General features: G+C 33.2%; 1 protein-coding gene across 1 annotated transcript; it reads left to right on the forward strand.

Annotated features, from left to right (window-relative positions):
* Positions 1-116: 116 nt before the first annotated feature.
* LOC129220236 (60S ribosomal protein L17) lies at positions 117-23,631 on the forward strand. The gene is made up of 6 exons (XM_054854600.1): positions 117-183; positions 536-581; positions 1,704-1,744; positions 14,134-14,268; positions 16,416-16,611; positions 23,427-23,631. Exons 2-6 carry the CDS (start codon positions 542-544, stop codon positions 23,570-23,572), a joined length of 558 nt encoding a protein of 185 aa, XP_054710575.1. The 5' UTR covers positions 117-183; positions 536-541; the 3' UTR covers positions 23,573-23,631.
* The last annotated feature ends 1,067 nt before the right edge of the window (positions 23,632-24,698 follow it).

A 24,698-nucleotide genomic window follows, 5' to 3' on the forward strand; every position in this document is an offset into this window, starting at 1 on the left:
TTCATAAACAGCAGATTAATCTTAAAAAATCACATTATTTTCGTCAAGTATTTATTATTCTTGGAACAAAAAAGAAAAATATGCGTTTTGTTGCCTTCCTTCATTAATGAAAGAACTTAGTATTTCAAAAAATTGTTTGGCAACACTGCTTCATTAAAGGTTCGGGCCCGTAGCGCTAAGAAAGTAAGTATATAAATCCTAATTAATCACAATGTATTAAGTAGTTTTATTGATTAGAAATATAGTAAATTGATATTGTATATTTCATAGTTTTAAATACAAATGTATTTTCAAAAATAGTTAGATTTCTTACCACGCAATAGTTTTAAGGATCTGGTAAACACACGTCGTGTAGTTCCAGTTTTTAACTTCAATGTAAATAAAGAAAATAATTTGATTCGATTTATTTTAACTAAGTATGTTTGTGGTTTTTATTTGTCTCAACTATTATCTTCCCTTGTCCGCTTTACGTAATACTGACTTTTGACGTATATGCGAATTTATGTTGTTAATTCTTGTTATCCTTCCTTTTTAGTTTAAAATGGCGCGGTATTCTATGGAACCAGATAATGCATCAAAATGTGAGTAATATTTGTATGTATTTTTATAAATCACGTTTCAGCATGCTGACTTATGCTTAATTTCGAGTTAGGTCCTGCGAAACTGTATGAGTGCTCTTAACAGACCTTCGCTGCAATTTTGTTACAAGAATGATTTAATATTGTTTTCAATTGCAAAACTTGTTATCGGACCAGTTTTGGTAAACAAATTTTTCAGGCTTAGTAATGTTTGATGTTCTGTAGTGCTTTATTTTCTTGACAAAGCTTTTCAAGTTGACAGTTTTCTCAGGATTTGTATTTCTGCTAACTTTTTAATCACCAGTTGGATTTTAATCATGTCATTTATTATATAATACTATTGTATCCACTAATTTAATGGGGGGGGGGGAACCTGTCTAACTTGATACACATTTGCAGTCCTTGGTCATTAAACTCTTTTAGAGAATTCCATCCTTTATCCAGTGGAGTCAGCCACCACACTGCAATTATTAGTGCAATTGTAAAAGGATAGGATGAATGTACCGATAGAGGGGGGGGGGCACGGCCCCCCTCCAATAACTATTTGTCATACTTGTCCCTCCACATATTACTTGAGCATAAAAGTAAGAGGGAGGCAGAATAATTTTTTCATTTTAAAAAAGGGTCAAGCACAGATATAAGTTTGAAAATACATATTTAGGTTTATAAAAGACCTTTTAGATAACATGAGGAGCAATAAGTGTACCTGTCGATTACGTTAACTACATATTGAATATTATTACTTTTATATTAAATATTTACTTTTATTAATCATGAAAACAAAATGCTTAAACATTGCTTATTATTTAGTAGTTTATAGCAAATAGACATCAATTTATTTAAAGAACATACTTTTAGCATGAATTAAGTACTTAATCTAAGAATTGATGCAAAAATCTTTTTAAATCTTTTAGAAACTTGATTTCAAGTTCTCCAATTTACAAAACGCCTTCTTAAAAAAGGAGGCTTAGTCATCGAATTCACATCCCCTAATCAGTCTGGGGTTTAAAAAAACTGTTCCATAGTTCAAAATCTGCTGAGGGAAATTACTAAATGCAATATTTGTATTATTTGCAGGAGTCATTACAAACCTGTTTGCTAATAGTGTTGCTTTTTGTTTTCCAGCTTGTAAAGCCAGAGGCTCAAACCTTCGAGTGCATTTCAAGGTGAGTTTTGCCAAACATTACTTTTAACCTATTTGCACACCTGTATTTTATCATTCGTCAATTTAAGTTTTCGCAGTGGTTGTGGTACCGACTATCGGAGCTGGATTCGGCATCCGACCTAGAAAGTAGTGCATGCGCTAATCTGACACTTTCAACGGATTGACACGCCTCCTTTGCTTGGCGTGGCGGTTCCAACTAGCGACGTCACTAGTTCCAACCACTTCCGACCATCGTGCGTGCGTGCTTGGTTCGTATAAAAATGGCTACCGTCATGGAACGCGGTGCGAGTTTCAAATCGTACAATGAATTCGAAAACTGTTTAAAAAGAGTTCCAAAATGAAAAGTTATTTGGATTTTTTCATCACTGATTGCAGAACTTTGGAAGCAGCTAGAAAGCGCTATCCAAATCCTGCCGTATTATACGACCGGCGGTGACACACGTCGGTTAGTCGCCGTAAATCTACCTTAATTCTTATTTACTTATCGCTAAAAATAGTATTTCACTAGAAATTCATATTAAGTCTCATATTATACATCCGACCTCCCTAGAATTTCATAAGGTCGATTTAAATCATGTCCGACCGAAAGCAGCGGCACTCGAGGGCTTGGGTCGGAGATGGTAGATGTATCGCAGCTAGAGGTGTAGACTGGTATTTTTCTTTGGTAGCCAGTGGCTACCAACACCAAAAACTTTGGTAGCCACTTCAAATTTTTGGTAGCCAAACATACACCCACACATTATATATATATATATATATATATATATATATTATATACAGAAAAGCACCGTTTATACATTTCTCTTTGGTACGTTTTTTGAATTGGTCCCTGCAGAATCCAATACATTTTAATCAGGGTTGGCTTTCTGCCGGCAGAAACTAGTTTTTGCCATGCCAGTGGCAGAAACTGGTTATAACCGGTTAAAACCGGCAGAAATTGGCAAAAACTTAAAATCGTCTTAAAAAACTAAAGTAATTACTAAATGATATTTGTTTAAACTAAAAAGTTAAACTTCATTTCATTATTGTAAAGAATAAAATGTTATGCTAGTGCCCTTGATTTAGTTCAGAAAGGGAATTTTGCAATTGCTGATGCTCAAAATATTTGCATTAATCTAATGGGTTCTTAGGATAGAGGAGTGACATACAGAATTAAACTGGCATTACTGTTTGCAATGTACTCGCAAATAAGCTTCATCTAAGTTGCTTGTGATTGAAATTATCATGTGCTTCAAGAAGAAAGTGTCAAATTTTACTTGTCAATATTAACTAAATTTTGTACCTAATATCACAGCTTTGCATAACAAATTGGCCCCACTTCTCGAAACTCATTTTTCCAGTCGAATTTTTACCAATACCCTAGTTACTACATAATGGACCAGTTTTAAAAAATATACAATTTGAAAGTTTCATGAATATTGCTTGTTCCTTGATGCATTGCTAGCTAGCTCTTCTGATGCAAGAATATTCTAAAGTTTCTCATTCATGCATATTAAAATGAGAAACTATTTAGATTTTTGGAACCATCTTTTCCAAGAAGCAACTGCAGGGTCGAAACAATGTAACATTTGATTCTGAATTGTGATAATATTGTAAAGTAAGCTGTGCTTTGGTTAACGATTAATTATTTTTTTCATGCAATTTCTACTGTCTGTCAAAAGTTTTTTTTTTTTCATTTTGAGTTTTTGCCAGTTTCTGCCGAAAATGTGGCAGAAAGTGGTTTTTGCCATGCCGGTTTTAACCGGTTTCTACCAGTGGTTTTAACCGCCCCGGCAGAAACTTGCCAGCCCTGATTTTAATGCATACCTATTGTACGTTTTTCCCCTTATTACACTTTTTTCATACAGTCCCTTCAAAAACGTATAAACTCTGCTTCACTGTACATATATTTTATATGTCTATGTATTAAAAATCTTAGCACAATAAAAATCAGTACCAGTAAAGATTGGTAAGTATTTTCCTTCTCTCATTGAAGAAATCTGAGAAAGATTTTGATTGAAATAGGATGGAGGAACACATTAAGTTAAAAATCTAATATTTGTTTGACCTACTGGTTTCACTTTTCATAGAATCCCCCTTGCCAACATATTTGCAAATTTAAATTTGTAGGACCAAATTTTAAAATTCAAAACCACATAATAAAAACAAACTAGAAAAATATTTGTAGTTTGCGAACAAATGGTTATTTTAAAGGCTGAATTAGAATTGAACTAATAATAAAGTAGCTATCCACTACTCTAGAAATCTGCCTCTCAACATACGACATTTAGTATCGTTTATAGAAATAATACATTTCAAATTCAACAGCAAAAAAAAAAATATGTTTTGATTTAATATTTTAGGATAAATTAAATTGATTAAAATAAAGCCTGTAAAAATAAATATATGAACAGGATTTATTACTTTTTAGTTATTAAAATATAACTTTCAATTATCAAAACTTCTGAAGTATTCAAAAATGCAAAAAGAGTAGCAAAACTGGTGTGCAATGTCGGCACGTTTCCCGAAAATAATTGCATTTATTATTTATTAAAATAAAACTTAAAATAAGCTGACAACTTCCGACTGCCAAAAAAATTAAAATATGTTGGTACAAGATGCAAAAGGAAATCTAAAGCACAAGATGCAATTATCCTCAAAGTGCGATTCCAAAGTTAGCATGGCTCCAAAAATAAATTCTTTTATTAAAATGGAACATGAAACAAGCTAATCTAAGGTAGCACACATCAAAATAACTTTTGCTTATCAAAAATATGAAGACAATTGTACAAGATGCAAAAAGATTGAAAATTCAACCACGAGGTGCAGCTCCCCGGGAAGTGCGGTTACAAAGGAAGCATGGCTTCAAAAATAAATTCTTTTATAAAAATATAACATAAAACAACTAATATAAGGTTGCATTTGTCTAAATAACTTTCGTCTGTCAAAAATATTAAGATATGAATAGGATGCAAAAGGATTTAAAACTCAACCACGTGGTTATAGTTATACGCGAAGTACGATTACAAAGAAAGCACGATTCCAAAAATAAATCAAGTCTTTAAAATAAACATAAAAATAAGCTAATTTAAGGCAGCCTGTGCCAAAATAACTTCCGATTATCAAAAATATTAAAATCTGTACAAGATCCAAAGGGATTGAAAACTCAACCACGAAGAGCAATTCCCCGCAAAGTACGATTACAAAGGAAGCGTGGCTTCAAAAATTAATTCTTTTATTAAAATGGAACATAGACCAAGCTAATCTAAGGTAGTATACGTCAAAATAACTTTCATTTGTCAAAAATATTAAGAAATGAACAAGATGCAAAGCTATTGAAAACTCAACCACGAGGTGCAGTTCCCCGCGAAGTACGATTACAAAGGAAGCATGGATCCAAAAATAAATCCATTCATTAAAATCAAACACGAAATAAGCTAATTAAATTTAGCCTGCGCAAAATAACTTCCGATTTTTAAAAATATTTTTAATATTTACAAGATGTAAAAGGTTTGAAATCTAAATCACGAAGTGCAATTTTTCGCACGAAGTACGATTTCAAATTTAATATGGCTTCCTAAATAAAAAGTCATGAAAATTAAACATTAAATAAGCTAATTTAACGCTGCATCTGTCAAAATATTTTCAGATTGAAAAAAAATTATATTATATTAAAATATTCGCAAAAGATGTAAAAGGAACAAGGGAAGCAGATTTTCGCGAAGCAAGTCGTGAAAAGTTTCATGACACCCGGTGTAAGTCGGCCACTTTAAAGTAATTTGGTACTTCTAAAAATTGATTTTTAAATCGATAGCGTATTATACAGCAGAAAAATAATGTATTTGGTGCCATGTTTAGTTTGTTACACACGTTACAGTAATCTTTCCAAAAAAAAAAATTCTATAATAATGAAAAATGAACTGACTTGATGCTGGTTGTCTTCGTTTTGAAGAACTGAAATAAAGTCTTGGAAGATGTATCCAATTTTATTCTCTTTGAGCTACCTCTACTCGTCATTTTCAACCTTTTAAAAAGTTATCAGAACTAGCTACGCCGCCGTATTTACGTTTCCCCTCCTCAGGCACTGCAGATGCTGTGGTATTGACCTTGATTGGGTTCAGGGATCATGTCTGCTGGACCGCGGGGAGGTTTCAGTTTTCACCCCCCCCCCCCCTCCCCGAACAATGCTCTAAGCCCCGAACGCAGTGTAGGTGTAGCAAACGGGAAGTGGTCAACGAATCAGCGAGGAGAGGGGCAACATTTCAACTTTTCTTGAAGGTCAGTAAGTGACCTCGCGTCTAGACGAGTGACCACCACAGCATGAAAAACTGGATCCGAAAGCACAGTGCAATCGATAACTTCAACTTGGGGGGATTTTTTTTCCCCTTTGGTCACCCGGTGGCGATCGGCGCTGAAATCTTTGGTAGCCATTGAAAATTTTTGGTCGCCAATTGGCGAGTGGCGACCGCTAATCTGCACCTCTAATCGCAGCGAATAATTGAATTATGATTAAAGAATAATTACAGATCGTGTATGCCGTTAATATCTATATTAATTCCAGAGCTATCATTTTGCTCGGCGTATATACAGTCGGACCTCCATATATCGAAGGAGCAAATTGCCGGAAAAAAAATTCGATATATAGAAATGTCGATATATAGAAACAATCTGTTTTTATCATAAAAATCTCCTCAAACATTAAAATTAAAGCTCATTTTCGTGTATGAAATCCAATTTCTAATTTATTCGAGCATCAGATTAAAAGTTAAGAATTGGAAAATTAACAGAAATTACACTTTTGTGTCGTCACACATCTTCATTTTTCGTCAATTCAACTTGATCCGCAATATTAGGGTATTTTCGTTTTGACAATGTGATCGAGAGAAAAAGAAAAAAACCTACTTAACCTGAATGATTTTTACTGAAGTTAAAAGACTAAAAATGATAATCAACAGACAAAAGGGATAACTTGAAACTGATTTTACAGTGTTACTGGTAATAAGATTTGAAATGAACTTGACGGAATTTTAGAACTCCAGAACGGAACAACGACATATCTACACACCTCTCAGCCCCCGATTCCACATGAGTTTCATAGCAACCTTTAGTGAACATAATATTCTCCCCTAACCTTCATTTTTCATGAGACAAACAGTTTAAAGTGGGAAAAAAATCTACGAATGTCTCGAGAAAAATTTCGATATATAGAGATTTTTTCGATATATAGAAACAATTTTTCTATGTAATGAACATGGAAACGTGCTGGAATTTCGATATATAGAAAATTTCGATATGTGGAAGTTCGATATATGGAGGTCCGACTGTATCTTAATTTGCCTAGTCTGCCATTACTCGTCCAACCGCTTAGAATGTCATTGGGAAAGAATCTTAATTTGTGTGGTCGGCCATACATATTTCGTTCGACCGCTTAGCATGGTCATTGGGAAAGTATCTTAATTTGTGTGGTCAGCCATACATAATTCGTCCCACCGCTTAGCATGGTCATTGGGAAAGTATCTTAATGTGTGTGGTCGGCCATACATAATTCGTCCGACCGCATAGAATATCATTGGTCGGCTGTGGAAATTAGATCCTGGCCATCGTAACCCCCCCTTGGTCGGGTTCATAAAACAATCCCGACCCCAAGGCAGTAATTTCTACTCTGCGCTTGCGCAGAAGGAGGTCGGTCTTTGCCGGCGGTCGGTGCCGCAACCACTGCCTTAAGTTTTTGCCCTCCAAAAAAAGTTTGCGGCACATCCGTGCTATTACAGTAAAATCCCGAGAGTACTCCCTGCCCTATTTTCAAAACAAAACATGTTAATTTCAGAAGGGGGGGGGGGTATAATCGAGATTTTATTGAGAAAAATTGGTCAATAATTGTGTTTAATAGTTTTAGGTACAGAAAAGAAATAGTCGAACCTTGATATCTCGAACCTCCTTATCTCGAAACAAAAATTTTCGCCAGCATTTTCTATAAAAACCCCTATGTATTTTCCATAGTTATCTCGAAATTTATTTTTCAAAACCCTTGATATGTCGAAATTTTTTGCATAGAAGCAAGTTTCAATTGTCGTTTTTCTTCGGCAATTTTTGTAGTAAAACCAGTTCCAGGGACAATTGCTTAACGTTTTTCATCCCTTTTCTTGGAATTTTTGTGAATAGGGGATTGGGGCAAGATAATAGGGGAGTGTTGGCATGAAGGGGGTGCAGTGTTTTCCCCAGAATTTAGAATTTTCGTGCATTTCTCTCGAACATGTTGTCCACTTTGAGGAAAGGGGTTCGATTTTTCGTCTGTCAGTTTTCAAGCGAAAACGGAAAATTCGTTCCACGTTTTCTTCATTCAGCTGTTTTAACTCCTACAAAATGGCTGCTGAGAACTTTTTTGAATGCGACGTTACTGGTTGAAGATAAAATTAAACTTTTAGGTGAAAAAAACCAAGTTGAAATTTTTGTACATTTCAGAATCTCATCCTGTGCACTTTCGACAATTAGAAAATTTCAAATCTAGTGAAATAATGAAGACTACTTTGTTGATCGTAATTCGATGTGGTCCAGTAGTACATATATAAATGCATATAGCGTACGTGTGTGTAAATGTGAGAGTAAGTAGTTTTTAAAAACCTTGTTAACTCGAAAACTCGATATCTCAAAATTTTTTGCGTCCCGAGAGATTCGAGATATCAAGGTTGTACTGTAATAAGAAAATTGAAGTAAATGAAGAGCAAGAAATTAAAAAAAAAACTGTCTTAATTTTCTAGTAGTAATCAATTGCATGTGGGCGGCAACTTTTTTTCAAAAAGGGGTTTTGCACCTTAAACTGGCAAAAGTCTTATAACTTATCACTTGAAAATCCATCATGTACTGAATGTAGTAAGGTTACAGGAAAAAAAGAATAATCTTAATTTTCTTGTTTCAGAATGGAAGCAATAATCGCAATCACGACCACAAAAGTTTCGTGCTACTTTCCAAAATAGTAAATAGTCTTTTGTAAGACACATGAACAAAAAAAAAATCTCGCTTGCATCCAAAGGTGTCTAGAAATTTTGGAAGGAATAAACCGTGTAGACTTTTTTGTGTTTAAATCATTGTTTTCTTTTTTTTTTTAAGAAAAGAGAAACTGCACATGGAAGAGAGGAAACTAAACCTCTAAATGCTTGAATGTAAATGCTGAGTCGCAAATAAAGATAGAAAAATTTTCAGGGAGGGGGGTATATTTGGGATTTATAAAATGACTTCACTTTCCACAAAACAAGAGAAAGCTATAGGGGCATTCCACGGTATTTTTGACATTATGTAGAGTCCGTAACGTGACCTTTTTTTGCTGTAACTTTTTAATTTACCGCATGATTTGCAAATTATTTTAATTTGAGCTGGTGTGTTGGTAGGAAAAGATCAAAATAAAATAATATGCTAATCAAACAGTAAATTAAAAAGTTATGGCAAAAAAGGTCACGTTATGGACTCTACATAAATGTCAAAAATACCTTGGAATGCCCCTATAATCTATAGGAGGGTTACTTTCGGGATTTTACGGTAACCGTGTTAAATATTTCTATGCACAATTCAAAAATCGTAGAACGTTAAATCTACATGCATTCTCATGAAAAATTGATTACCGGTCTCAGAAATTCAGATTGAGATGAAGTTCAGCAATACCTCTTGAGGATATCCACACAGTGAAGTGATAAAGCGCACTAACCAGATTATTTGGAGAAAACAGCCTCTTAAAGTTTACAAAAGTATACAAAAAAAAAGAAAAATATTCATGAAGACTGTATAAAAATACAATCGATTGTCCATCATTACCTACCATCTCATTTTTAACGAAATGATTTGGTATGCTTCAAAACTTATTTTGAATTATTTCTTGATCAGTTAAAGTAAAAAGCAAAATATGTTTGTTTAAAATCTTTGAAATACATTTTATTTAAATTTTGACTAAAATTAAAATACAATGGTTATTGAAGTTCCAACTTCATTTTTATGTTCATTGTCTGTAGTGAAGTACAAATAAATTTTAAATTGTCAAAGTATTTAAATTAAGTTTAGTAAAAACTAGAGACGTACCGAGTAGCACTTTGGCCGAGTACCGAGTACTTGGCCTTTCACTACTCGGCCGAGTACCGAGTTACCGAGTACTCGGCCGAGTTACCAAGTACCAATTATGTTTTAAGAAGAACCACCAACACACATGTAGTGAATTTTGAACTTATTGGAATAGTAGTATAGACCTCCTTGTCCATATAATAGTTTTTAAAACTAAATTCCTGCTGAAATTCAATTACGCGGTACATAAACAATTTTGTTTGTGTCAAAAATTTTACAAAAAAATTACTTTTAAAATTAAAAATAAAAAAATAAAAGGTATGATTAATCAAGTTGGAATTAAAACAAATTACAGTAAAATCTCTCTAATGCAGAGGCTAACAGGACAATTTTTTTGTCCGCAATAGTGAGGTGTTCGTAGGATAGGGGTTTAATAATGTTATTTGCATTGGAACTGGGGAATTAAAAATTGTCAGCAAAAGAGGGGTGTCCGTCAGGAGGGGTTTCACTGTATACCAATCAATTATAGTTTTAGTCCGCCAAACAAAAATAATTTTTTACATACAACAAATGTGCAGGAACACTGCAGACACATGTTTCTGACCCCCTCCCCCCCCCCCCCCCACCCCGTTACAAGGAAAGTCTTTTTCAGTGCATAACATGAGCTACAGAATGTAAAGTCATTCGAAAAAATCCGACTTTTGTCGGATGCCTTTAAATCTACGAGCTCCCATTTTGTGCATTGAAAAAGGAACTCTTTGTAACGCCAAAACACGTGTCTGCAGTGTTCCTGCACTGTACTTTTAACGTTGTTTTATTTCCTTTTATTTTTTAAGCAAAGGTATTTTTATAACTAATTTTTGTTTGTAGCAACAATCTATTTTTAATATAAAAATTCCATATTTTCTATACTTGCATAATTTTTAATAAATAAGTTTTATTAACTTTGGGACATTAAAATAAAGATTTATTCCATTGAAGCATTACAAACTTCATTATTCTCAAAATTTAAATTTGACTTATAAATTTTAATTGTAAATGATTGCAGAATATAATGCTTGCTCTTTTTTTTTATAAATTTTAGTACTGCGTTGGACAATATTCAATTTTTTGCAACTACTCTGTATTGGCCGAGTATCTGATCAGAATTTGGCAGAGTACCGAGTACTCGGTACATCTCTATTAAAAACTAAGAACATTTAAAAGAACCCAAAAGTATGGGTTTTTTCACAAAAAAACCATTGGGACAAATCCGTCCAACCCTGAAAAATACACGAATTGCGCATTGCGAAAGCGAGGTGTATTCATTTGTCAAAACCCAAAGGCAGAATACAGTCGAACTTCCACATATCGAAATTTTCTATATATCGAAATCCCAGCAAATTTCTATGTTCATTACATAGAAAAATTGTTTCTATATATCGAAAAAATCTCTATGCATCAGAATTTTTTTTTCAAGAAATTCGTAGATTTTTTTCCTCTTTAGACTGTTTGTCTCATGAAAAATAAAGGTTAGGAGAAAAAATTATGTTCACTAAAGGTTGCTACGAAACTCATAAGGAATCTGGGGTTCAGGGGTGTGTAGATAGGTCGTTTTTTTGTTTTAGGAGATCTTTAGGATAAAATAAGATTATCTTTTTATATATCGAAATTTCTATGTATCGAAGTTTTTCCGGCAATTAGCTACTTCGATATATGGAGGTCCGACTGTGCTACTAAATTAGCAAACGTCACAGAACAGGTGCCTGAGCTGCAGAACAATTGTGTTCAAAAATGCGAGAGGAAAGCTCGGATAAATTTTCTAGATTTCTGTAAAATTTAAATCTGTAGAAACTATATTTTCTGTATAAAGATCACAAAGAATGTTGAATTCGATAAGTCATCTGCAGCAACTTTAAAATTTATTTTTAACTGAAACAAATTTACAGAAATAAGCCAACATTAAAACCTGCCCATTGCCAAAAATTACATGTCTTGTTTCAGATTTCAATCCTTTTGCATCCTGAAAATATTTCAATTATTATTCAGAAAGTTTTGAATTTTATTATATGCTACCCTAACTCGACACATTCTATATATTATCTTAATATATAAAAATCTTCTGTGCGGACGTTTGTCACCATAAGGCTTTTTAAAGGCTGGACCCTGGAACGATTTTGATCAAATTTTTTGTGTGCAATTAAGTTGTGGCAAGCATGGTTTCGAAGCGCAATGGATCGAATCGTAAACGTTTTCGTTAATTAATTTAAACATTAGATGGTTATCTCTCCCAAATGATTAATATTTATTTTAACCCATTGTTGAGCGAGAATTGAAATAAATATTTAACCGTTGCCAATGGACAATAAGAAAGCCAGCTCTGCTTTTTGTGATGAAAATTTCCTATTGTGATACATCAATTGAGAGGAATTTTTCGTTGCAAATCTAAACAAAGAGAACCGAAACATCTATTCATATAGGGTTACTATAAATCGGCAAGGTTACCAAAATAAAATTGTTTACGCCAAAAATGAGACGACCGCGCCAGATTCCTAATTATCAAAATATCCCCACAAATGCTCGGCTAGAAATCGAGATTATCATTAAAATTTTTCGTTGAAACGATCGGACCACTAATCGATCGGAGCTTGCTTCGCTCATTAATTGGCATGATTACAGTAGCGTGGTGGTTTGGCAACTACGGCGAAAAACAATAGAGTTGCGGGATTATTTTACATTTTAAAGATACTGTTAATGCAATTAAATGTATTTTTGTTTATTTGGCGAAATAATTTAAATTGCATAGAATTGTTTTTGGTTTTTAAAGAATGTAGTCATTTTAGTTGAAGAATACATTTATTTTACATCGGTGGGGGGGGGGAGTAATTTCCTTTATCATTTTTCAAAAGATTACTTTGCGATAGTTAAATTCTTTTTCATATGGGGGACGTTGCAGCGGGACTTCCGGTTTGTTGTAGATAGATGTACAACGTTAGTTAGTTTTTTACACTAAATATCAGAGGAAAATTTTTATCACTTGAGTGTGGCTGAAGAAACAAAGCATGCAATATAAAAAGATTTTTCCCGTACGCAAAGAAAAGTAGTTAATGAAACAGCTCAGTGGGCATTACATAAATCAAATTGTAATAAATGTACATATTGTGGCACCAAGTATCTTAGAAACATTTTCTTTTTACATATTTCTTTCAACAAAACGGTTCAAACACTTGATATTTTTTCGAAATGTTTTAACTTTTCAATTTACAAAGTTTGAACATTACAAAGTCTGTCGGGTCCTCTAGTTTTAGTAATATATTGACGTCATTTTAATTGCTCCTTCATACCATGTAAAATTAACGACATGGGGGGGAAAACCCGATTCAACACCTAGGTTCGGATTTTTATTAAAAAAATTTTTGGGAAATCTCAGTCGAATTAGGTTTTGCAGAAATACATAACAGTGAAGTTTTATAAACTGGGGGGGGGGGGGACCTATATGAATCTGTGTTGATTTAGCGCTCCCGATTTGTGGGAAAGGTCACGTTGTTTGCTTTTGTATACAATGCTTGAAGTGCTTGCAGAATAATTTTGGTGAAATGATTTTACATTGCAGAACATCTTCAAGTATTCTGCTTTGGGGGTCAAAACCTACCTAAGTTATACTGTGCAGATTCTGAACCTAATATTCAACTCTAGCTATCAAAAGCTTTTTCCTTATTCTATTCAACTATTTTCGTAAATGGTATTTTCTTGGTTATTTTCAGAAATCCTAACTGCCTATGCGGATTCTCGACATTCTGATGTGTTTTAAAAGTCAGCAAGAAAGCAAAATATAAATTCAGATAAAAATCCCTTTTAAAAAAATTGCATCCAAAATGTTTTCTCACTTGAAAATTACAGGTTTCAGATCGTTTTTAGCTCAAGAGTCAGCTGTATTTCATTTTCCATTTTTGCTAAAAATGCAATATTGAAATTAATTTACCTAAAATCCTTTATTAGCAGTTTTTAAATCTTTGATCCTTCCCTTTTCAAAAATGCAATCTCTTTGTGTCAGCTATGAAAATCAAATCTTTCTTTTTTGTGCTTATTACGCTTTCTTATGAGACAAATTAATGAAACTTAAAAAAAAAATAGTAGAGAAAAATTCTGATTTTTAAAGGTTGAAAATTTAAATAATGAATCTTTTTTTTTTGGTCAGTTATAGTTTATTATTAATCATGTGTTATAGTAGATTTTTTTAATGCAATCATTTTGTGTTCTGCGAAGCTCTATCTTTTAATGTAAAAATTAAGAAATTAGTTAATTCAAGAGCTTATTTATAAGAGTTTAAGTATAATATCAATGGAGTACCTAAATTTCAGCAATAAAAAATTTTTTTTTTTCTAGAACACCAGAGAAACAGCTCAAGCAATAAAAAAGATGTCTCTACGCAGAGCTCAGCGATACCTGAAGAATGTTATCCATAAGCAAGAAATAGTTCCATTTCGCAGGTTTAATGGTGGAGTTGGTCGTAAGGCACAGGTAACTTTTCCGAAAGAGGGTTTTCAATGTTTACTAAGTTTTCATCGATTAACCTTTTCATTACAGGAGATGCCAGGCAGGTTACAATGCTCTTAAAGGGTTAAGAACTTCTTAAGTGTGGCCTGTAAGGCCCAGTAATTTTGCTCATAGTCACTGGCGCAGCCAGAAATACCTGCGTTTTTGATCCATAAGGGGGCCTTCTGAGGGGAGTTTTTTGGTCAAAACTTCTTTCATATGCATAAATTACTGAATTAGAATTTGCATTTATGTTAATACCAATGTCTCTGGTGGGTTGTCCCCCCCCCCCCCCTCACTGCATCACTACTCACAGTAGAAAGTTTTTTTTTTGCACCTAGAATAGGGTCATGGAAAGTCGTGATTTTAAGCAAAAAGTGCTCAAAACTCGTGAAAACTGTAGACTGGTTATGGATTTTAAATTCAAGAACTTGCATATTTATCAAATTGTGCAAAATTAATGCATCTTAGCGTTTCTTACGATTTTACCCTTCCGTCACAATTTTTCAAGCATATCAAAATCCGATTGCATGTGTTTCTTTAATACTTGCTCCTTTTTCTTAACTATGTGATTCTACTGTTTGGACATTTATAATTCTCGGGAAAATTTCAAAAATGTTGCAAAAATAAAGTTTGGAATTTTTTTAAATATTTGTAGCCTGTCCTAAAACTTTGATAGGCATATACCTGGTAATGTTTGCTTAGTTAATTATTAAATACTTTGATTTAATATTTTTTCATTTCTGACTATTTCATTGATTGCAAACTATTTTTAGTAAATATAAAATTATTATTTGTTGCTGATTTTTTTTTTTTTTGAAAGTTACTAGCTTTAAAAGAAACTTGGGTTCTTCATTTGTTTGTAGAAAAAAAATATTTAGTTTTAAAAAGTCAATAAATGAATAAAAATCAAGTTTTAAAGTGCGTTGTTCACGAGGGATTTTACATCATTATTGCTGCATATTTGAAACTTCTTTTCAGTATTGGGATTTTTTGAGAAAAAATAAATGTTTTGCATTCAAATTCTTACTTAAAAAATATTGTATTATTATTTAGAATCCAAAAACCTTTTCAAAAATTTTAGGCATGCAGTAAAACTTGTAAAGTTGACCACCCTTGTAAGTTGATTACCTGTCTATGTTGACCACTAATATGCACCAAATTTGGCTGAGAACTATATAACAAACCCTTTGTAAGTTGACCACCTGTCTAAGTTGACCACTAAAGTAATGCACTGCAAGTGGTCAACTTACACAGGTTTGACTGTAACAAAATAATTAAAACTCCAATTATTTCAGTTATTCAGTTATTGTTGATCACTAGTCATTGTTGCATAAATTGTGTTTTTAGTTATAATAGTAGCTAAACTCATTACATTTTCAAGTATGGAAATAGTAAACAACTGAGGGAAAAAATCAACCCAGTTATCAAGAGTTCACAACTCGTATAATGTGCTCCCAAAATAACCTTAAAACATTGCACCATAAAGGGAAATATATTGCTAAGCTCATAAAGTATTTTGAAATTTCCAATCAAATCTAATCAAAGGTTTTAACATCAGATGCTAAATGGCATTAGATTTAAAATATCTGCAAGCATACGCATTGTTTCACTCAATAGAATTACTGGTATTGAATATTTTATGTTTTGGAAAATGCCTTTTTAGGTTGATGCCTGATCACTATAAGTCAATTTCTATTGTCTTTGAGCCAAATTTCGTTGTTCATAAAGTTATATTATGTACTCAACATATGAATTACTTTAAAATAAATGTTGGGTTTCCTGTGGTCAGATAGCTAATTTTGCAGCACTTTTGTGTGTACTGTATGCAAATTATATGGCAAATACAAACCATGTCCACTTATGCATAATTACATTAATTTCTTAAAACCAAGAATGATGGGTGATGCATTTGCCTCCTTGACGCCCGAAATGACGGGCCTGCATATGACCCTCGACTAAGCACCAGTAATGTGTAAGTGGCCCTTCACTAAAAAGGGTTGTACGCCCCTATTTCACTACCCTGTTTCATCTCTAATTTCTTTGCAATTAGGTGTAGCTATTGTTATTTTTTGCATAAAGCCACTGCTTGCCTTATTTACTATCTTAATTTATGTTATAATTTTTGGTAGGCTAAACAGTGGAATGCAACTCAAGGAAGATGGCCAAAGAAGAGTGCCGAATTCTTGTTGCAGTTGCTAAGGAATGCAGAAAGTAATGCCGATCATAAAGGTTTGGATGTAGATCGGTTAGTGATAGAGCACATACAAGTTAATAGAGCACCCAAAATGAGGAGGAGAACATATAGAGCTCATGGTCGAATTAATCGTAAGTTTAAAACTTAAATTAGCCTAGCTTAAAAGATGCTGTATGTAATAATCAATTTTTATTTTCCTTGTTAAAAGTAATTTCCAGGGATGTCAATTGGGTGCTATTAGTGAAGGTCAAAACAAATTTATAAATGGCCTTTAGTCTCAAAAGCGGCCACCCGTGTCGCAGAATTTTAAAATACGGGACCTTTTATTTGAGATCTAAAAAACCCAAAATGATTCCCCCTATTTTATTTCTGAAAACTCAATAACTGCTTATGTTTTTTGCTACAATTTTCTATTAAATGGACATTAATAAAAGCCCTTTAGATCACAATTGGCATTTCAAAAAGTTAAGAGAAATGCTGAATTCCCAGATTTGTAAATTTTCTGGGTAGTTGGTACGTCGCAAGAACTTTACTGATGTTAATTCAAAGCAAAAGCAAATTGTCAACTGTTGTGATTGTCAAATTAAAAACTTGACAAAATACCATGTTCATGGAAACGCTTTTCATACACTAGAATTAAAACGTTTCGCATTTATATTCATAGACATGTTTTACCCTTCATTTTCTTCCTTTTCAAAATGTTATTAAATTAATGTTTTTGGAAATGTAGTACTAATTTTTAGAAATTTTAATGGTTCTATAGCTGCCAACTTGTACGATTTTCATACGTTTTGTACGGTGTTATGGCCGATTTGTATGATTTTTGGGTTCTTGGTTTCAATTTTACGATAAATTGCAGATGTTTGAAGTTTCCTTTTACTTCCAGCACTTTTGAGAAATCCCTAAAGGTGTGATGTAAACAATGTTGAAAAGTGCAAAAATTCTCTTCTGTTATTCTCTGCTACTCGTCTCCTAAAGACTTGTTTGAACATTTAGCACACTATCTCGGTTGGCAAAGCAGTTCAGAGCAGAACAATGTTTTGCAGCCAAGCAGCAAAAAAAAAGTACCAGCATGATTAGTGGGGTTTTCCAGCAACATTCAACTGAAGGGCATGGTCTAAGCATGACGCGTTACACATCGCGTATTAGGCATTGTCTGACTGTTATCCCGCTATTATCGTGATGTGCTTAAAATGGGGAGAATGGATGAAAAATGGGCGGCAGAGTGAAAAAATCGTGCAATGCCAGTAGTTCACTTAAGTACGAAAAGCTTTCTTTTTTAATGCTATTTATTCTAACAATATCTCATAGCAAAGCAGAGCGAAAGAATTTAGTAAAATGAGAAAGATTAGATCAGAACTGCGCACTTTATATCTGTAAGAACTTCTAAATAGCTATTGTTTTGAACAAGTTATTAATTGACAATTTTTGAAAGCTGCAAAGTCAGCAATTTTTAAAAATTTAAGCTCGGAGAAATAATAGTTTGTTTATTTATTTTTAAATTTACTTATTTTATTGTTAGTAAAGGTAAGGATTTAAAAATATTATAATAAATGAAATTTTAATGCTTTATAATGGTCAAAATAGCGTGGAAATATGAACACCACAAACACTGCATACCTGCCAACTCATCTGAATTTCTTGGAAGTTTTACGGATTTTCATGTCCTTTTCCGGTTATGAGCAAAATCTTCCGGATTTTTCGTGTTTTGTTGGGGGAAAATTGTATCTCGATACTTTTATGGAACATGGTAAGATGAGTTAACGTTATGATGTAAACGTTATTTGCTAACTTTTAATGAAAGCAATGCAAGTAATAACCTAAACAATAGTTCAATTGATATAAAATTCATAACTAAGTTCATAATGTAAAGAGTGTAGGTGTCCTGTTCGATTTTATTTTGCATTAAAATCTTTTGGATAACAAAAAAGATCTTCTGGATTTTTTTTTCCGGAGGTTGGCTGATTGGCAGATATGATGGTTCTGTCATTCGATATTTTAAGATGCATTATTATTTATTGTAGTAGTACAATACACCTCTGGTCACAGTGCTAGGGATGAAATATATGAACCATCACATGCGAGACAAGTTTGACTTTTTCGTGGAATGGCCCGGGGACGTATGTCTGTTTTCATCTTGCAAATGACCTAATATGGCGACTGTTTCACACACAGCCGAAATTTTAGTTTATCCTCTCCTCCAGTGTTTGTCCTCAGGCATACTTACACAGGGTGGCAACAGATCAGGGAAATATCAGGGAATTTTGAAAAAATAACAAAAATCATGAAGATTTTTTTTTTTTTTGCTTTACAGAATTAAATACTCTAATTCCCTATGCGTTTTCCACCAATTATCTGTTAAAATAAAAGGAAAATTAATCGGGTGCGATTATATACACTGCCGTATATTTGTGCATCTTTTTTCCTCAACAGCAAAGTATTGAATCTTACTTATTAACCACAGGATGAACTTCCTATGATTGTGTCTGTTAGGTTGTTTATTTTACCTAGCTTGAAATTTCCTTTTATACTTTCAATGCTACGTAAAATAAACAACTATACAGGCAAAAAGGAAGCCTTCATTAATGCCTTAAATCCTTTGCCTTTATTCCATTGTCTCGAAATAATTAGCGTACTCTAATCACGATTTCAAGAAGAAATCTTTGGTTTTTGAATTAATACTATAAAAGCTTAAAAGTTATTACTTCTTTATGTTTTTAATTTAATTGCTAAAATTGAACTTTCAATAAAAAAACGCCTTTATACTATTAGTTGTCATTGCAGATTAAAAAGGTTTTCTTTTCTTCAGACTTAAGTGATTCTTTAATTTTATAACAAAGTTGTATTCTTCTTTTATATATTTTGAAATTAACTAATTGTTTTTTTTTTTCCTTGTATTTCAGTTGTTTGTTACAAAAAGCAATCTAAGATTTTTTTTATTATTCAAATGCTGTATCCATTCATTAAAACCTATGTTCTTGATTAGAGAAAAGCTCCCTATGAATGGATGTCAAATGGTTTCATCTGTTTTGCAGAAATATGTCAATTAGTTATAAATACAAATACAAAAGTGACGACCAGCAACAGGCTCTGGGCCCAGCTAGACTGGTCCTAGTCAATTTACAATCCCCAGTGAAGATCAATGGCCCTCTTAAAACTATCTACTCCCGTGCTCATTACAACCTCTCCTGGTAAGCTGTTCCAAGGTTCCACTACCCTGCTATAATAATAATTTTTCCTATTATCCGTGTTAGCCTGAGATTTAAATAGCTCGAAACAATGACCCCTTGTCCTGTTTTCAGTGCTAAACTTCAGCCCCGTAACATCTTTCATTTTAATAAATTTAAACAACTAAATCATGTCCCCTCGGTCTCTTCTTTGCTCAAGACTGTACATTTTTAGCCTACTAAGCCTGGAATCGTAGTCTAAATGAGAAAGTCCATTTATTAGCCTTGTAGCCCGCCTTTGAATCCTTTCCAATGCATTAATGTCTTTCTTAAGATAAGGAGACCAAAACTGAACAGCATACTCCAAGTGGGGCTTACCAAACTTCTATATAAGGGCAGAAGAACATCTTTATATTTGTTTGAAATAGATCTATTGATAAACCCAAGCATCTTATTGGCTTTGTTGCTAGCTATGTTACACTGTTGGCTGAACTTTAGATCCTGACTTATTAAGACTCCCAGATCAGTACCCTTTTCTGCCTGACTAATGACTGAACCTTGCAAATAATAACTTGTACACTTATTTCCATGTCCTAAATGTAGCACTTGACATTTCCCAACATTAACAGCCATACCCCATTTATCAGCCCACTCTGTAATATGATCTAGATCCTCTTGCAGCTGATTTGCTTGTTCCTCATTTTCTACACTCCCCATAACTTTGACATCATCGGCAAAACAATTCATGTTCCCAGAAATATTTTTATAAATATGGTTCATGAAAATAATGAACAAAACAGGCCCTAACACTGATCCTTGAGGAACCCCGCTTAAAACCTCACTACAATTGGAATAATACCCCCTTACAACTACCCATTGTTTCCTTCCAGTCAGCCAGTTTTTTACCCAAATGAAAGTTTTCCCTCCTATTCCTATATCAGCTAATTTGCTAAGTAGAGCAACATGCGGTACCATATCAAAAGTTTCTTGAAAATCAATGTAAACAACATCAACAGGCTTCTTATTGTCCAAAGCCGTGGTAACTTTGTCATAGAAATGTAATAAATTAGTTGCAGAAGATTTACCTTTCCTGAAACCGTACCGAAAACTAGTCAATAGATTATTAGTCTATAAAAAATTTACTATCTTAATTTTTATCAATGTTTCAAAAATTTTGCAAACCACCGAAGTTAGACTCGCAGGTCTGTAATTTCCTGCACTCCCTTTAGACCCTTTCTTGAAGAGCGGTGTAATGTTGGCCAGCTTCCAGTCTTCTGGCACTGTCCACTATTACTTGTTATTCTTGCAACAATTATTACTGTTTGAAAACTTATTTCAAAATGATTTCAATTACTTTTTAGTTCTATCATAAATACACATATGTTTTTAAGAGTAATTTTAATAGTTTCTTAAAATTCTTATGCTAAGTGGTTTTGTGGAAGTAAATTATTTTTTTTTTAAATTTTCTATAATCTTTCCATTACATAAAAATTTAATATACTGTTTTGTAGGTTTCTCCCCCCCCCCCCCCCCAATTGTCTTTTTTTTAAACCATTTTATAAAAAAATAGCATCTTTTTAAAATATATCTTTAGTTCAACAACTTTACACAACCTAAAATTTTATACAAACATACAATGGATTTCAAGTGGAGCAAAGAAGGTAAACCTTTATCATTGGTAACGTAAATCAGGGAAATTTGGTGAAATTAGTCAGGGAACTTTTTTTCGCAGTTCCTGTCGCCACCCTGTTACAAAGCGATAAATTATCTTTCACCCTGATTCTGCCCAAGATTATATATATTTTTTATAGGATTAAGAAATGATAAAAGAAGCTTAGATTGAAAAAGTTATTTATCTAATTTATTATTATTTAAAGACTTGTTATTTTTGCATTAAGTGAATTATTAGTAGGTGTAAACTAATTTCTAATTTATGCATTCATCAATTTTTTTCTGCTTCACTACCATTGTTATACTTGCCAACTCTTCTGGATTTTCCGAGAGACTCCCGCATTTTTAACATTTCTCCCAGTCTCCCAATTTTTATTGAAAATCTCTCGGTTTTTATAAATTTCTAAAAAGAATCCCTTCATGTAGGGATTGTTTTGAAGATGAAAAAAATCCCTTTAAATTTAATTTTTATAAAGTATCCCTTGTTTTAGCACTTTTACTCCAATGTTTGAAAGTTTCCTACTTAATATCAAACTTTAGCGCATTGGAATCTGGCAACATCAGTTCTTGGTTACGTTTGCGATCTCGCTTCGTGCGTGGTACCGCAAAAAGATCAAAAATGCATCTGAGCCTAATAAAATGGAAAGTTTTTGGAAAATAAGTTATTCGCGCAGAATGCTTACTTCATGGCCCCACATAAATACTACTAAATAGCGTATTCAGTGGGACCATACTTAATTGCAATATTTCTTGTTGTACACAAAATGACCACTATTATCAGGCTTTTTTCGGCAGAAAGTAGATAGAATCTATTTGAAGATCTGAAAAATTTGTCTATGATCTTTATTTTTACAGCTAACTGAAAGTCTTTTCTTCCCTAAATAACTTTTCATTGAAAAAGTATTATTTTAACTTTTATTTTTCCATTTCATTTTTCCATTAACAAATCTCGCTGTGACTCAGGGAACATGCATATGATCGCATTTTAAGATTTTTTATGTGATTTTTTTAACAAAAAATCCCTATTTTTTCCTCAATGGCATGAAAAAAGCGATATTGCGCCACACTGAGATTGGATTTTTTTCTTGGAATATTGGCAGGTATGCATTGTTTATACCTATTTTGATGCATACTTGTCAGCTTTCATGCATTTATGTGTAAAAATTGATATTATTTGACAAATTTTTCATGTATACAAGGCTATTTTACTTATTTTTAGTGCTAAGCAAGCCAAGACTTAAAAAAGGTTAAATTCACAACCATTCATTAATACTTAAGCCTCATGCCATCAAAATCTATAATTCCACAAAGTGAAATTGAAAAAAAAAATCATTTGAATTTTGGCTTCTTAAATGCAAATTATATTTTTCGCAATCACGAGTGTGTGTATGTGCCCAGGCATGAGTGTGTGTGTATAGGAATTTGTATGTATGCATTTGTGTCTGTATGCAGGCTTAAGTGTAGGTGTGTGTTGTGTCTGTGTGCAGACATGAGTGTGTGTGTTTAGGCATGAGTGTGTATGTATGCGTGTAAATGTAGGATACGGGCGCAACCTGGAGACGGTTCTCGCTAAAGGAGCAGCATCGTGAGGCGGCCGGTCGACGGTGGTGCTGGCAGAGGGTGCTGGTGGGAAAATAAAATGATAGGACGCCAAAACAGTCAAATGAAAGCAATAAGCAATTGTGATTGCTCAAAAAGTCAGTACTGTCGTTAAACTAATTTTATCAAAAGTTGTTGCTGCACCAATGTGTGGTTCACGTTTTCTACAGATTTATTGTAGGACATGATCTTCTACCTATTTTCGTTTTTTTTAATATATTTTTTTAAAAAAAATTCATTAATCGTGTTGTTCTGAATAATGGGTAGTGTATTGTTGAAGTATTAGAAACATAATCAATTACATCATAACTCTCTAAATAGTGCCAAATTGAAATTAATGGTGGCCAAACTTCACAACCAAAAGCTTGGGGATATATTGCCAAGTGGTGGAAACTATTCTTAATGATAATTACAACCCTGTGATGATTTGTGGTGATGTTGAAGATAAAGGTCTTGTGTGTGTGATAAATATATTTATATAATTTGAATACTTTTTTTTTCTTCCCTAGCGTACATGAGCAGTCCATCTCACATTGAAGTAATTTTGAGTGAGAAAGAGCAAGTCGTGGCTAAGCCAGCTGCCGAAGAAGAAGCTCCCAAGAAGAAATTGTCTAAGAAGAAAATGGCCAGGCAGAAACTCATGCAACGAGATTAAATTATGAACTGCTGTGAAAAAAATTAAAAAAATCCTATTAATACTTGTTTTTTAATTTCCATTGTGTGATTGTCTCCTTTGAGTTTTTTTTTTTAGTTTTTTTTTTAGAGCAGTCTTGCTGCAAACTGAGGAATGGGTCCAGTACTGAATTTAAACAGTTTTCTCAAGTCAAGTGTCATTGAAAGATTTGCCAGATTGCTTTTTAAAATTTTTTTCTTTCTTAGGTGTCCTCTCCCATTTCATTGCATTTGGATTAAGTATAGTAAAACCTGTGTAAGTTCACCACTTGCGGTGCAGTACTTTGATGGTCGACTTAGAAACCCAATATACAATACAATAAATAGAACTGGTATTACAATAATTAAAAATGGTATTTTAAATATTTCTTAAGATTATTTAATAGCATTCAATGTATTTTACAAGTTTAAAATTTTCGTAGCCTTAGCCCTGGCTATAGGGCGGTAACTTACTGAAAAGTATGAAAAACTGCTTACTTGATATTAACAATCGTTTTATTTTTTCTTGTACATCTCAATGTTTTTCGATGGAAACATAAATATCCTCAAGGTTTTTCTAAAATGTCTGGTTGCTTATTTGAGGCATGACTGATTAAGCTTTTAATGCAATCTCCAGCCAAGTGGTCAACTTACAAAAGGTTTTTTATAGCACTCCAAACCAAAACTGATGCATATTAGTGGTCAAGATGAAGATTCGGTCCCCTTACAAATGTTTTTCTTCATTATATAAGACTACAAAATAGCCTGTCAAGATATGACGGGTGAAAATTGCCTCTACTTTTGAAAGAAGAAATTGCCTGTTAATTTATAACCCTAACTCCAGTATATGAGCACTGAACTCCAGTAGATGGCATTCATTGTGGACCACTTTTTTTTGTTTCTTCATTCCCCTGAAATGAGTCTTACCAGTAAAACGGTTAAGTTGCCGGATCCAGTTCAGCCTTGTCACAATAAAGCCGTTCCCTGCATGTTAAACATTACCAAAACATAATTATCATGGCATGGAGCGAGTTTCATTGTTGATGACTTCAGGTGCGTTACGAAATATGAACTTCCTAAGATGCTTCTGTGTCTGTAAAGTTTACTTTACGTAACTTAAATTTCCTTCC

This window comes from Uloborus diversus, chromosome 4 (assembly GCF_026930045.1).
Source record: "Uloborus diversus isolate 005 chromosome 4, Udiv.v.3.1, whole genome shotgun sequence".
NCBI classification, from domain to species: Eukaryota; Metazoa; Arthropoda; class Arachnida; order Araneae; family Uloboridae; genus Uloborus; species Uloborus diversus.

What these genes read in the sequence shown, in the direction of transcription:
- LOC129220236 (XM_054854600.1), top strand. Translation starts at nt 542, where the DNA reads ATGGCGCGGTATTCTATGGAACCAGATAATGCATCAAAAT. An exon ending in ACCAGATAATGCATCAAAAT is followed by an intron (nt 582 to 1,703) that starts GTGAGTAATATT and finishes TTTGTTTTCCAG; the next exon opens with CTTGTAAAGCCAGAGGCTCA. An exon ending in GAGTTGGTCGTAAGGCACAG is followed by an intron (nt 14,269 to 16,415) that starts GTAACTTTTCCG and finishes AATTTTTGGTAG; the next exon opens with GCTAAACAGTGGAATGCAAC.